Source organism: Vicugna pacos, chromosome 19 (assembly GCF_048564905.1).
Source record: "Vicugna pacos chromosome 19, VicPac4, whole genome shotgun sequence".
In the NCBI taxonomy this organism is placed as follows: domain Eukaryota; kingdom Metazoa; phylum Chordata; class Mammalia; order Artiodactyla; family Camelidae; genus Vicugna; species Vicugna pacos.
This window is the reverse complement of record NC_133005.1, coordinates 13,983,241-13,999,621: the sequence shown is the minus strand read 5'-3', so window position 1 is coordinate 13,999,621 and position 16,381 is coordinate 13,983,241. Positions and strand designations below refer to the sequence as shown.

General features: G+C 35.6%; 1 protein-coding gene across 2 annotated transcripts in view; it reads right to left on the bottom strand.

Moving 5' to 3' along the window:
* LOC102535721 (serine palmitoyltransferase 3-like) overlaps positions 1–16,381 on the bottom strand; it is a 143,913-nt gene that overhangs the window by 85,150 nt on the left and 42,382 nt on the right. For both annotated transcript variants that reach the window (XM_072943806.1, XM_072943807.1), the window contains exon 4: positions 15,770–15,918. In XM_072943806.1, the coding sequence (XP_072799907.1) occupies positions 15,770–15,918 (149 nt within the window). The remainder of the gene's footprint in view (positions 1–15,769; positions 15,919–16,381) is intronic.

Genomic DNA, 16,381 nt, shown 5'->3' with positions numbered 1-16,381 from the left:
GCTTCTGAGTCATTCTCCAAGAAGAAGGTCACAAAACTGTAACCCTACAAAAAATGCTAAGTTATCAAAAAGAAGCATGCCACAGGCATTTGTGAGATGAAAGGATTGAAGAAGTTTACAATTATTAGCCTCTATAGAACTGGTCACCTGAAGAACCATGACACCATTCTAAACCTTATGACAAGAAAGTAATTTTACTGATTGTTATCTATGTTTTATTGTTTGAGCTGTGGTTGTATAACCAACCCACCCCATCCCCAAGGCAGGTTCACAATTTTGAAGGCACTAGCCTGCAGTGGGTCCCCTTTGCCTGGCAACGTAATAAAGCTGTCTCTTTCCATCTAAGCTCCAAGACCCTGTCTCTGAGTTATTTGGCTCATCAAGGAGGAGGACCAATCTTTTGGTGACAAAAGGAAAAACGTACAAGTGAAGAGATGCTGTAATTTGTATCAACAGTCTGTAGGAGCAGATTTAACTCTGATTTAGAGGGATAGTCTTAGCATATACAGGACTATTATAAACATGCTTCTTTTAAGCTAAAGATCAACATATTTTACTATACAGAGTGTGATATCAAAATTTTATTGAAATTGGTAAATTTGCTTGCTTATTGAGCTAAAATGGTAAGAGATTAGTTTCAAAGTTTTATTTTGCATTTACATAATGGAGGACATTTTATGTCCACTTTTCCCTTCCTGAGAGGTCATAACTGATGGCTGGTGTCCTTTCTTCTCAAACCAGAATTCATGTATCCTCCAAACTGTTAGAAAACATAACAAAACAAACATTCTAGTAGAGGCAATTTAACTCAAGATTTTGGGATGGGGGAAGTTACAAACTTAAACAGTAATTTAAAACTTTATTACCAAAGATACAGAGTAGAAAGAGAAACTAAAATTTAAAGATAAAAATGTGGGCACATAATCACTTGTCAGGTTTGTTTTTATCTACAAACACTGCAAACCAAAGTGAATGGCTCCAACAACGAGTGGTGGAAAGACAATTATCTTGGGCATGAGCAGAGCTGATTCTGACTTCAGCTCTTCCACTGAACAGCTGGGTGGCCCCTGGCAGCCTCTCCTTGCAGTTTCTGGAGAGGTTGGGAGAGGTGCTGTTTTAGGATTCCCTGATATTGGGAGTGCTCTTTCATCCATTTAGAATGGTCTTCTTGTATCTCCCACTCTTTGAGATCCACCTAACATGACATCCTTTCTCAGATGTTGTCTTCAGCTTCCTCAGCTCAATTTTGTAATCTTCTCCTCTGAGGCCACATGAGCTTCATAACATAATGATCACAGCACTTACTAAGTTGAACTGGGGATGTTCATGAGGTCATCTTTATTAAAGAAAGAACCCTCAGGGAGAAGATACTGTGTGTGAGATATTTGTCTTGGCAACCATGGTGCCCACTGCAGTACTGACACATAGTAGGATCTTGTTGAGTTGCCTGATGTCTTTTGATGGAGAATAAAGACAAAACTGAGCCTAGAGTAGGGGATGGCATAGGGAAGAAGGTCAAGAAGCCATGTGATGCGAAGGCAACAAGGTGACCAGGTAGTGAACACCAGCTTGAAAACACCAATACCTGAAGAAGGCTTCCAGCAAGGATGGAGGGTGCTCAAACTTTATCAACATGGCAACTTTCCCCATGAGACTTTCCTGCCCATAGCTTAAGGGATAACTGTGCCCTGGCCCAGTCACACAGAAGTGCATGAGTAAAAGTTCACAATGAATCTTCATAATGTCTTCCTTCACCTCCATTTTCCCCAAATCTGCCATTCCATGGTTTTGTTTATTGCAGTTGTATCACTCAAAAGTCCTTAGGATAGTATGGAATGTGTTGTAAATAATTAAACAGCCAACCAACTGATAAGGAGTGGGTGTGTCTATGAACAGCCCGGGAAATTGCCCTCTACAAGTTCTCTTTCACTAGGCCAGACTTAAAGAGAAGAAGGGAAGAAATGAAGGTGACTGTATTAGGTCTCCAGAAACCAGCCTTCTTCTGAGTTCCTGGTTACCATTGGTTAGTAAAGTAATTTTTAATATGCCAGTTTCTATGACCTGACGTCTCAAGATGAGTTACAAGTTATGAGGGGTTTTGCACCTAGGGGATTACCTTCAATTTATAGAAAACAATAGACTCCATTCCCAACCCCCATTATCATGAAATTTATGTTTAATATTCATAGCTCAAATTCCATCAACAGATTTGAGAAATTCTCAGGATGGCTGGACATTTTCTACTCCAGGAAACCATGCCTTTAACAGTTAGACTGGGCTGATCTGGGGTTGAGTGAGGTTTGTTTGTTAAGGAAAATTTTTAAAATATGGCTTATTCATATTAACTGCTGCCTTCCTCCTCCCATTCCTTGAATTCAATAAATAAAAATATAGGGAGTCCCTGAGGCACCAGAATGATCCCTACATACTTAACTAGCTTGTTTCCACCAACATTTGGCTGTACCCTGATTGAACTAAGATGCCCGAGTTGTGTCAATTTGCAGTTTTGGTCTGAGTTCTTGAATGGTTCTAGAAATTATACTCAACCTTTCATTGTTGACATATAAATCTGGGCATTTTTTAATCCTAAGAAGTCATAGCTGTAGTCCACACTGAAGGTACAAATAAATTCACAATAATCTTTATTTCTCTTTCTTTCTGTGACTTTAGTCTCTTCTTTAGCCTCTGAAGGTCAACAGTACCCACATATAGGGTACTGCAGTGGATCTCCAAATTGTGATGTTGTGCATATATTGACATTTGTTCCTGTCCTGAAGGTTTATTTACCCAGTCAGATACTGAAATCTGCTTTGTGAATAAAAGAATAAATACAAGCTGGGTGTATCCTCTTGCCAGCTCTCAGCAGTATTTTAATATGCCAAGTACATGGTATGCCACCATCAGTTAAATCAATAAAAATCAAATTCAGGAAAAAGTACCAATATTATGTTTATGATGAATACATTTCAGCTGATCTTTTATTGATCTCACCTGGCTCATACTTTTTAGTCAGGAAGAGGATTGCTGGCCTTCATATTGACACTGATTAATAGTAAAGAGTGTGGGTGTTATTAACAAACTCATTTCACAACCACCAATTCTTCCTGTGAAGCACAAGTGAAGACTATTTTCCAAACTGTGATTGTCATGCTTTTCATCCAGAATATCATGTTTGTTGATTGTTCCTTCGCCTTGACCTAGAAGTATGCTGTCATTTATCATGGTAACATGCCAGCTGTCTCATCCAGCTGTTCCTACTATGCCATGGCTCTCAGCCCACTTCTGAGCCACTTTGCTTAAACTGGTAGTTACTGCATGAAAAACCAGCATCAGCCCTTCTGCCTAAAAGATTCCACCTTCCAGCTCTTCACTCCAAAGCTCTCAGAATACCCTGCTCTCCTTCTTATTCCACTTGTGTCCAGTTTGGTAGGGATGATGGAGCTATGAAGCCTCTTGAGGAGCTTTGTTTTGCTGTGAAACCTTCAAAGAGTCTTGGTTTTGGTGTCTGAAATGTTTTTAGAACATACTGTTACTTTGAATGTAGGTCACAGCTGTTGAGTCAAGAAATCTTCCATCCTGGCTAAGTCCAGTAAAATAGCAGGAATAATTTTTATCTGCCCATCTTCCCGGGCCTTTATTTTTAGCAAAGCACTTGCCACCTCTTGGCAGATTATAACATTAATAGATAATAAGAATCTGATACAAACAAAAACCTTAAGTCAGGTGTGGACCTAGAATTATGATGAAATTTCCTGTCACAAATAGTCTTGATAAAAGAGGAATTTTTAAGTGGATTTTTAAGTGGAATTTTAAGTGAAATCATGCTCTCTGCCTCACCTCTGGCCACAGGCTTAGTAGAGTCATACTTCATCCTTCTTATTATTTTTTAACATTTTATTTTGATGTAATTGTAGATCTATAGAAAAGTTGCAAGAATAATAACAAAAATCCTCACTTTTTACCCAGATTCCCCAGATGTTATCATTTTAATATGTTTCATTAAACATCATTCCCTCTCTTCCTCTCTGTCTCTCTCTCTTCTCTGAGAGATTGTATGTAATTATATATATATTTTCTGAAATATTTAGTATGTTACAATCATCATGTCCCTTTACCCAAGTATTTCACTGTGTTTTTCCTAAAATCAGGGAATTCTTTTATGTAACTATAGTACTATTATCATTGATACAATAATATTTTCTACTATACAGAACTAATTCATATTTTATTCTCTCACTTTAAAAATCCACCTCTAAAAACAAAGGTAAAAGAAGGATGTTGAATGAAGTAACTTATAATGAGGGTCCACTTATACAGTATGATTATTTAATTATTACAACTTCACACACACTATAACAAGCACTCTTAGTCCTTATTTTAACAATGCATAAATAGACAAAGAAGTGATGCCACTCATGAGTTAATACGTGCAGGTCACCTATTTAACAACGTGATAACTTAGAATGCTGAAACATTTCAAGCTTTATCTCAATTAATTGTCATACAATTTTTTTTTTTTTTTGAGTTTGGCACTGCTGCTATCCCAGTTTTACAGAGAACAACACCAAAGCCTGAGTTTGGATCACTTGCCCAAGTTTGTGCAGTAAGTCCAGAGCCAACATTCAGATTCAGCATGTGTGACTCTAGAGGTGGAACTCTTCATCACTATTCCATGGCATTTTTCCAATGCAGAAATGTTTGTCAGCTACTAGCCCAAAGAGTACTAAGCATCTCTGTATTTTTTTAAGATATTACAATTTTTATTGTGTACATCATAGGACAATTTTAAATAATAACCTATGTATATTCTCCTTAAACTTTTTGCTTATTTTTTCTTCCATGTTTATAGGTAGACAGTCACTATTTAGCCCTTTGTGTCTGAATAAATTCATGATATAGGATGGAAAGTGGAAATTGCTTTCTTCCTGTCTTTCAAAAAAGCTTACACAAGTTGAAGGGATTACACTAGGTGTACTCAATGCAGAGAAATCAGGGTATCTGGGAAGCAGAGAGGGCAAGGGGAATTTGATTAAAACTGGGGTAAATTGATCCAGGTACTTCTTTTTTATTGAATTCAAGATTCTTTAAATTCTATAGTGCTTTAAAATGTTCAAAAGTTTCACACATATGATTTCAAAATCCCATATATGGGTTTAATCACATAATAACTATTTTTTCCTTCTATTCCTTTATTAGCCCTTGCTCTTCCCTCTTCCCACTGGTAACCACTGGTTTGTTCTCTATATCTGTGAGCCTGCCATTTTCTTTTGTTTGTTTTATTCCCTAGCTTGAATTTTTTAGATTTTTTTTTTAGATTTCGTGTGCTTCTCTTGGTGGTAGCTGCCTGGGGACAGTTGCAAGTTGCATGAGGGTAGACTGAGTGCTAGACACTGGGCTTTGTATCCTCGTTAGATGCTTCTCAGCCCCCAGCATGAGACAGAAATACTTGGGCTGTCTGGACCACTGGGACTGTGTTCACTGAAGCTGTGTGCTTCTTAACATGGGACCAAAGACTAGGGAGATATTCCTAATGTTTGGGAGATGCATCATTCTCTAGAATTGTTGCTCTATCTTGATGAATGGGAGCCCCAACATGGACTATAATAAAATAGCTAGATTGGGGATTGGAGTCAAATTTAACTTGTTAAAAAAACAAAACAAAACAAAAAAAACTTGAACACTTCTTGGACTCCTGAGTTTGTGATCCACATGACCTCTTCATTCATTAGATCTGTGACCTTAGGAAAGTTATTGAAATTTTCTACACTTTATTATGCTCTTTCATAAAAAGAAGTTAGGCAAACACTAGAGGCCTTGTCAAAATTCAGTTCTGTGATTCCATTACTCATTCTCTGTTTTATTTCTATTAAATGGCACATAATTAAGTCTGGAAATGGTGTATAATAAAATAGGTAGGTTCTACCCTGTAGGATGGCTGGAGATTAATATTTGGGCTCCTGTATAGTCTTTCAGTTTCAGCTTTTTACTTGTAGAGTTTATACAATTCTGTCTTGGCTCACTAATAGAGATAGTACAGAGGGTGTCCAGGTTGGTGTAGAGTTCAAAGGAACATGTTTGCCCTGAAGGAATAGGAAAGACACATGAACTAGGTAGAAGAAAAATAAAATCTGGATAAATTCCTTGATTATGCAACCTTTCTCACACCTGCTAGTCAACTCCAAGTGAAATTCAGGTCACATATTAAGTTATGCCCAGTGTATTAAAAGAAACACAGGTGTCAAGATGAACAGGAGTGACTTCAATTATACCTCCATCTTACTCTTTTGTGTTAAAAGGAGTGTACAGAATAAATGAGTAAGTATTATGTTTCTGTCAAGTAGCACATTTGCTATCTCAAATGCTCCCATACCCACAGATAATGGCCTGAATGTGGGAGGTTAAGGGTAGATGTTGATGTCCTTGGTCTTTTTCAAGTTGATATTGAGGGAAGGAGGATTAAAATTTAGCCAGTATTGCTAAAGAGAACTCTCTAAAATGGAGCTGGGAGACCACTGAGGACACATAATTATGCATGTTTCAGTCTGGGTTAAATCTTACTTTTTGATCACTTACTGTCCTAATGAAGACATCCAGAACATGTGCCAGAACCTTAAGATACTTACTGGATCATTATCCTAAAATAACTTGTGATAGCCTATCTGCAATAACTTGTGACAGCCTACCTGCTTATCAGACCTCTACCCTAAAATAATTTGTGATTCTTATAGGACAAATATTTTCTGACTTATATCAGAACCAATCACAGTTCTTGTCAGGCATCTTTTAATAAATAACCCTGTGGGCTTTTTTTGTCTATAAACCTGTGACTCTCTCTTCTCCAAAGCACTCTTTTGGTTTTACCCAAATCTGTGTCTCCTGAATTGCCATTCTTAAGACCCCTAAATAAAACTCTTAGTACTTTGTAGCCTTGATACTAATTATTGACATTACCAGTGGCTTTAAATGATAAGTACAGGTACTGATATCATTGAAAGTTAATCTGTATTCTTAATATATTTGGATTTAACAGGAATTTTAGTCTAAATGGAGTAAAGGAGACTATGGTTTGATGTACATTGATGTGCACTGGATTTGGAAATCTGCACAATTGCTAGTAAATCTAGGGGACTCTTCTCCCCAAGTCGCCATGATGGCAGGTACTTAACTATATCTGTCCCTTTTTATAGAGATCCAGAGAGAAAATATTGTGGATTTGTGGGCCATATGGTCTCTTTTGAAACCAGTCAACTCTGCCATTATAAAGTGAAAGCATCTCTAGACAGCATACAAAAGAATGGGTGTAGCTTTGTACCAATAAAATTTTATGGGTACTCGAATTGGAATTCAATAAAATTTTACATGTCATAAATTATTATTCTTATTTTTTTTTCAGCTACTTAAAACTGTAAAAACTATTTTTAACTTGCAGGCAGTACAAAAACAGGAGCAACTCTAGGCTTCATGTATCTTACCTTATGGTATTTTTGTAGGTGAAGGGAGGTGGTAGGTGATCTACATATTCTGAAATTCTATGAGTTTCAAACTTACTCACCCATCTTAGGTATTACTTTACTGGCAACTATTATCCTTATGTAAAACTATTGGCATACCTTGTTAAATTGTTTTTTTTGTTTGTTTGATTTTTGGCTTTGTTGAAACTTCAGGGCCAAATTCTTTATTTGCAGAAACATGTCTGCAAGTTGAAGTTTGGTTCTGCTATAATTTCTATCACTCTCAAGAGAAGGCAATTGCCTCATCAGAATTATAGCAGGTATCAAGAAATTGCCAAAAACCTTTCAGAAACCAAGATATACATTCATTTTCCTCCTCCTAAATAAGTCCTCTGAGAGTCCACCTTCCTTTACAAATACTCTTAAGGGAAAATAAAGAGGCTTTGAAAGCAGCTCTTTTACCTCTTTCCGGTTTGCCCATTTCTGTTCCCCTCTAATCTTGAAAGAATCTAATGATAGAAATGATGTCACTAGTCAATTTAAACTAACTAACTCTTGACTTATGCTCTCCTGAATGTACATCATACTTTCCTAACCTGTTGATTCTTTCCTAAAAGAAGTAGGAATAAAGAATTAAGCAGTTAAAGAATGACTAGCTCTCCACCCTAAATAGCCCCCTTAGCTATCCTGCAGGCAGATTATGCAGGCAAGATAACATCTGAAGAGTCAGCCAGCCTGCACATAATGGAGAATGATGAAGAACCCAACCTCCTGCCTCAGGTATGATTTGGGTAAGCGGTACTCTTTCAAGCCAGGTGGTTCTGATGTGCATATGCTGTTAAGAGCCATTCATATTTAAGGGAGAGTCTGATTGGGGCTTGTACTGCTCAATCTATGATGGCTATGCCTGTGAGTGTTTTGTACTCTGTGGTCTGTGTTATGATTTATAATTGTCATTCTGCCTTGTAAAATGGGAAATACTGGTTCTTTTCCATAATGAAGCCCTCTTGGACAAATTCGATCTGACTGGAAATATTAAAATCTATGATTTAAAGTCTATGAGCCTATGACTAAGAAAAAATTGATATTTTATAATAACACCATGTGGCCACAATATTCTTTAGATTTGAGAGAAAATTGGTTTAGGTGAATTCTTTTGAAAATTTCAAAAAAATTTTTTTTTTAAATTTTTTGAATATACAGTTAGTAAAAAAAGCTAGCTTGATAAAATATATTTTCAGAATTCTGGCCCTGAAGGAACAAGTCCTTCCAAGAGAACTTGCTTTTCTTTCCTCTACCTTGAAACCAGGGCTCTAGGAACACTTATCTAGACCATATCTAATTCTTAAGAGTGAGGAAAAAGGATGGGGAAAGAGGTTGTTTTTTCAGTTTAACTTATTCCAAGTGTTATTAAGAACTAGTGAGTTTTGCATAATATCTCATTCATAACTAAGTTTAGAAAATAAAGCTATGAGATATTTGGCTGTGTCTGTCTATATGTCTATGTGTGCATTATATATGTCTTTACCTTTGGGTGGTATAATCAAAATTAACTTGTAAATGAGCTCCACTTAATTGACTTAAAGGAAATTAAGCACTTATATAAATTCTCAGAAGTACAAAAGAAAAGCTAACCAGCATGAATTTCACATGAACTGGGAAATATTCAATATTAAGTTAATATTTGGTATTAAATTAATTAATCTAATTAATATAGACATGTCATTAAAGTCATCAATATTAAGTATAATACTTTTATTTACCTAGGTTAAATTGAAGGCAAATAAAATCTTGTTATATCTGTTGCAAATCTGTCAGCAAGAAAAATAACTTGGTATGATGAAAGTTTTGTACATAAATTAAATGCAAGTGAGATAAAAGCTTTTGCACAAACTGTTTAGGAATAATTATATTTTAGGAATGTCTACTTAAGAATAATCTCTCCAGATATTTAGAAACTTGAAATTTAGAGTTGTGCTAAATTAAGCTAAATGATGGAAGTTTATTTAATAACTAGGTCATTTTCAAACAAAATAATTATTGAGCATTGGCTTCTCTTTGCAGAGAAACTAAAGGTATTTGGACTATTGATGGACGTGTTTGGTATGACCCTGATATGTTCTCTACAACCATATGCCTTTAGAAAGTATGGGTATTTATGTTTATCAATCTACAGAATGCTAATATAAGATGGTTCATAATTACTTCTTAGTTTTTAATAGAAATTAAAGTTTTTAAGAGTTGAGGATTCTGATTTAAATATATAACTAAATCTATTTGGAAAAATAAAGGAAACATTTTACTATACAGTAGGAAAGTAGGATGTATGTTTTCAGTAGAGAAGTCATGAGGAATGTAATTGCAGTTCATTAAGGGAAAAGAAAGTAATGTTGTTCTAGGGCTGGTTGTTTCTAGATGGAAAAAAAAAATAAGAGATAAAATAATATGAATACAAAATGATGGAAGGTTTGTGGAAAAGGAGCCCTAAGAAAACAACTTTGTCCATGGTCAAGATTGGTTAAGTTTAGATTGAATTTAATTGAATAGATTAATTATGTTATTAAAAGTAACCTAGTACAAGACTAGATTTGTTTTTCCCTCTCTGATAAGAAAACAAAGTTTTCCTGGAATGCTGTCTTTCATAATAGTTTGTATGAGTTTCTGTGCTTTTAAGTGATCTATATTTGCTTTTGAGATCTCTTCTCATTTTGGTTAAGAAATAAGTTACTTTCTCACAGTGACCTATGATCTTATTTAACCAAGGGTTTTGAAACTTTTTGACAAACTTTCCAAATATAAAAATTTAATTAAATTCTTTTGACCTCCAGCTAACTTTGGGATGCCTCAGAGGGCCTCTGAGGCACCTCAGAGAGAAATACTTCACTAATATTATTTTGTATGTTAAATTACATGGAGAGTATTATCACAGGAATGATAAACTTACTTAGAATATACTATATGGATAAATGTTATTAATATAGACATTCTAAAATTATATTTTTTTCCTGAAATTTGGGTATGTCCTAGTATAATGTTATAATTCTAGCTGTTATTGTAAAATGCTAGATGTCCCAGCAATTTGGTTAAACTTCTTTGTCAAAAACATTGTAATTAGATCTTTAACCTCGTCTTTTTAAGTCTTTTGCCACTCATAGACAGGTAAAATTTTGCTTTGCAAAATAGCTTCATCTTCAAGGAGATTCACAGAAAAGACTTTTGATAAGTACAGGTTTTTGATAACTTGTAAATCATACCACTGAACTGGGTAAGATATTTTAAAAATCTAATGGAAACTCTGATTTCATAAAACTGTTAACAAAAAGATTTAATTACATAGGGCTGAGTGAACTGGTGAACATGGCTATATTTTTTATGGTTTCTGTCTGAAACATTACTTGCTTTTAACCTGTGTTTATCAGATATAGAGAAACCCTTTGCCTTTAGTTAATTGTGACTTTGAGCAATTTGGTAAATTATAACTTTGTAAGCAAATTTGAAACATTTATCTTTACTCTGTATCTGATCTCTCCAGAGATTGGAAACTCTTAGTTTCCCAGTAGCTGTATCAGATAAATTAGGAAGGCCACCTTCTACTGGGAGCAGGCATCTCAAGGTATTTTGGGGACCTCAAAAAAGGAGAAATTCATGTAAACCTGTATGGCAAAATCTGTGACAAATCCATGGCAAGGCTTTCCTGGCCTTTAGAGGCCTTTTGGGAACCCAGTCTGAGACTCCTTCTGGGAAATTCCACCACAGACAATTTGGAGGAGCCCATATAGTCAATTGACTAGACTTGTTTTGCAAACAAATTAGTGTTTCTTTGGCTGTTTTTTGTGGAGATGAGGGTAATTTTAGAGAGAAAAATATGTTTTACCAAATATTAAATTCTAGTTCTGATAATTGAGGTCTGTACTTACTGCCCAAGAATCACTTCCCAGGTAACTCCTTGCTGTTACATTATATTATTATAAAGTTTAATTGAATTATTAAAATGGTACCCTAAGTTTGTTTCTGAAGCTTATTTCAGTAATCTATCTTTGTATGAAGTTCTAATGCTCCAAGACCTGCAACCAGGAGATTGTGCATATTGGAAAAGACACAATTTAAAGGACCATCACAAACCTAAATTTGTCAGGTCCTATAACTAGCTCATGCACAGTGCAACTGAAAGGAATTGATTCTTGGATTAATATTTTCACTTACAAAAGGCCTTTGCACTGGGCTGGTCTGCAGAGAGGACTGCTGACCTCAAAATCACGTTAAAACAATGATCAAACAGAGAACCTACCAGACCAGAATGAGAAGACAATATCTGAAGTAGACAGCTGACCCAAGAACCAGACCAGGACTGTATACTAATTACTTTGATAATTGCTCACACGGTTGCTTATGAACCAGATGTATTTCACAACCTTATGCATAAAGTTAATCAAATTGTTAGGTCTATGGTCAATTACTTATATCCAGTATTTCTAGATTACGTTGGTTGATTTCTCCACTCCGAGGCTCTTATTGGTTGGCCCTTAGGAAATTTATTCCTGAAGAAAGAAATTATATTCTGTTCAGGACTCTGTTGTTATTACTAGGTGAGATCCCTTCACATGGCCAATTAATAATACCTGCTCTGACCTTGGCCATAAATATGAATATTCTTCTAAAATTACTCAAGCTCCATCAGAGCAACAACCAAAACTTCAGCCAAAGAATATTACCTCCAATAATTATGGGATTGATTTATGTGGTTAACAACAGGCTATGGATATTTAAGTTTAAAGGCCCCTTATGTTGGGAACAATTAAATCATACTAAGGACAACCAGTCTAGTAACACTAGGAAATTGGGCTGGGTCCTTTATGGACAATGCCAATATATAATTTTCCTGAAAGATAAGGATTGGTACAGAACAGACTAAGTCAGACAGCCTGGGGATATACTGGGCTGCACCTAATGGAGGTTCTTGAGTTAAATTCTTACTAATGACCTCACCAATACTGCTAGCTACATTATTTGCAAAACTGACTAGGCAACTTGAAGCAGTTGATCAGATAATAGTTTTATATGAGATCAATGATTGTAATAATGTAACTCTAGATATGGGAAGAAGCAATAAAAGAGAATTTTTTTTTCCTGGACCATAACAGACCAGTAAGACAGGCAGTCTAGAGACTTTTGGCTACTGTTAATAAGGCCTAGTCCAGTGGTAGCACATTGAGTGATCTATCAATAAAATCCTCACCTGACTTAAATGAGAATTCCTATCACCATGGGATGAAATGGCCTAGAAATGCTTCCCAGATCATGGTCAAAGTTATGACCATTAAGTGACCCTGCCAAATAAAAATTGTCACTTGACATCTGTCTATATAAGAATTAAGTTACAAATCACTGCAGTCACTGACCTTCAACACACTGAAAGAAAGAAGTTCAGGGTGGAGATCAGGAATGAGGCACTCAGTGCTCTGAGAAAAAAACTGGCAGAACAGGCCCTTAGATATTTTTAGGAAAAGATTTTATGAGCCCAAATTCTCCCATCTACTCATATCTAGAAAAGCAATGAAATCATTAATGGTGTCATCTGCTTTGGCCATTTAGGAGAGAAATGTATTTGAAAGTCAAAATGGAGTAGCTGTGGTTCAGATTTCTAAAGTAAAACTAGGTAGCCATTGTGGGCATGATTTCAGACACATTCCTGTGTTGCTGAGAACTTGAATTTTCTGCAGTGTGTCAGACTAAAATGCCACCAGGTATCAAAATAATCATGTGTTTTCTTTCTTGGATCTTTCAATGTTACAAATTGCCTTCTTGAACTATCTTTATAATCCCTGAATATAACTACTTGATCATGGAATTCTGTTATTTGAATATACTGTTAAATTTGCAATACTGATTTCTTACATTATTTTCTCCAAGTAATATTGCTTTATAATTTTCCTTTTTTAAAAATGCTTCCTAGTCAAATTTTGGGATCAGGGTTATGCTAGCTTAGTGGTTGTCAACTCTGGCTGGCCATCAGAATCTCCTCTAATGTCTTATTAACATATAGGTGTCTCAGCCCAATAGAAATTACTGCTTTCTAATTCATAATCTTCTGTTTTTATCTTTAATAATTAAGTACATTTGCTTTCCTTTTATTCCATACTGCACTAATTGTGTGATTTACTAGCTTCAAACTTTGTTCTTTAGTAAATTAAGAATATACATATTTTCCTCTGAGTATACAACTAGTTGAATCCTATGGTGCTCTCACATTGTTATTTTCTAAGTACGATGTAATTGTAACTTCATCTCCCTATCGATTCAAGATTTACTTAGGAGAGGGCTTAAAACCTTTCAAGTGATTTTTAAAAATGGTTCATTTATAATTTTATTATTAATCTTTAGCTTTATTTCACTGTGACCCAACAACATGACTTATAGATGTCACTATCTGGAATTTAATGAGATTTACTTTGTGGCATAGTATGTAGCACAATCTTATGAAAATTCAGTAAGTGCTTAAAAAGATAAAGTCATTTTTATGTTTTAAGTTTCAATATTCAATATACAAATATCAAAATAAACTCAACAGCTGCATTGCTAATGTCCTCTTTGTCTTTTTTTTTCATTTTTCAAAGACTGGGGCATACTTTATGGTTGGTCTTCCATCACTATTTCATATTTTTATTTTTTTCACTTTTGTTTCTAATCAGGAATGTTAAGTTGACCTATGTGATTTTCAAAGCCTCCCATAATTCATTACTCTATTAATTTCCAGTTTGTACAGAAGATAAACAGCCATATATACATTTGCTGTGTTTCTTGATGCACAAAGGCTATAGGAGTTTTATCTTATTATTTTGTTCAATTTGAAGTTACTTTGTTCAATTTGAATTGTTATTTGTTGCACAGGTCTGCATAATTACATGTTTTTAAAGCCCTCTGACCAACTGCTTATCTAATAGGGGCATGTGACTCATTTTTCATTAAAGGTAAATCCATTTTTCGCAGATTTACTTCTGATCCTTAAACAGGCCTGAAACTGACCTGGTGAGCCCTGCATGGATTAACCTAGATGGGTAACTGCTTAGTAGAGAAGTTGAGCTAGACTGGGAGTTAGGACGGGGAATCCAGCCCTGTGGGCAAGTCTCTTAGTCACTGTGATCCTCAGTTTCCTCCTTGAGATGACCTGTGCTGCCCCTTTAACAAAGGGTTTTGTAAGGAATGAATGAGATGCTACATGAGAGACAAGCTGCCAGGAAGAGCCAAACTCTCTATCAGAACAGACTTGTCCACTCATCCTCCCTGAAGTGGGGAGAGCAGAAGTTTGCATCTCAGAGATTTTACTGCTTTGAATAAGAGAAAAATGTCAGCCAAAAGAGAATTAAATAAGCAGTCTGCTCCCTCTTTCATGTTCATTCATTCATCATTTATTATTCATTCATTCAATGCAACAGTCAACAAGACCCTTCCTCCCTTCATGAACCTTACATGTTAGTAGCAGAGAAGGGTGACACACAAGCACAAAAGCAAGATCAGTGATGGGCATCATTAAGAAAAGTGAGAGAAAGAGCCAAATGCAAATGGGAAGTTGTTCAATGGGCACAAAGTTCAGTCATGTAGGATAAATAAGTTCTGGTCATCTGCCCTAGCTCATAGAGCCTACAGTTAACAATACTGTGTTGTGCATTTGAAAACTGTGTTAAAGGGTAGATCTCTAAATATAGGATCACTAGGTGTACACCTGAAACTAATATAATTTATAAATCAACTAGACTTCAATAAATAAAAATAAAATAAAATAAAATTTTATTTAGAAAAAAAAAAAAAGAGTAGATATCATATGTAGTGTTCTTACCACAAAAGAGAGAAGCAAACTTCCTGAGTTGATGGATATGTTTATTTCCTTAATTGTGGTGATGGTTTCACAAGTGTATGCATATGTCCAAACTCATCAAATTATGTAAAATAACTAAGTACAGGGTTGTTTTTTTTTTTTGAATATCGATTATACCTCAATAAATCTGTGGAAAAAAAGAAAAGTGGGAGAAAAAACCCAGAAAAGGACCAGATGGAAGAGGTATAACAGCTGCTTTTTTAGAGAATGTGGTTAGGAAAGAACTATTTTTATTTATTTTGGAGAATTAAAATCTTAACTATTAAGCTGCCTGGTAAGAGCACAATGTTTGAAACTTTCAAAAAGACCTTCATATTCCTTTTTCTTTTGCATTTTTATAACAGCTTTTTGAGTCACACAGTCTAACATGATCTGGATTTGAGAAGTAGCCACAAGGAATCTGAGACCCGACTGGACAAAATTTCAAACTAGTGACTGCACATACCCATTTCTTGTCTGGTGCTGCTCACACCTAGGCCATACGTCTCTAACACATCCTTTACTGTCCTCATGGATTCATCATACTTGGCTGCCAGGCCAAGGAAGTTATAGGAACCCATGTTGATGACATCTTTGATGATTCTTCCAGTAAACCTGCAGAGAGAAGGGCCAGTGAACATAAGGGGCTTTCTCACATAATGCCATCCCAGTGCCCATAAAAGATTCTCACAAAAAGATCTTAGCTTTGGCCCAAGTCATATATTTTCTTTTTTAATTTTGATTTGCACCATTGTCACCACACATTATTTTGCCCTTAGGGAAGAGTAAGCCCATCATGAAGCTGGGCAGAGCATCAGGAAAAAGTTTCTGGGTCATGGAGTATTACTTAGCCCTGGTTTTCCCTGGGTGCTTGCGTTTGTGACACCTGTGCTCTGGTATAAATTTAAACGAGAACTTTCCAATGAGAAAGAGCAATGGTCATCACTGTCTCCTGCAGCAAGAAGGAGGAGAAGGATACAATTTGTCAATAAAGTTGAAAAGGACTCTTCCCAGCTGGCTCTATGTACCTTGCACCTTCTGATACATATGTCTCTTTCATTACAATGCAAACAAGCCA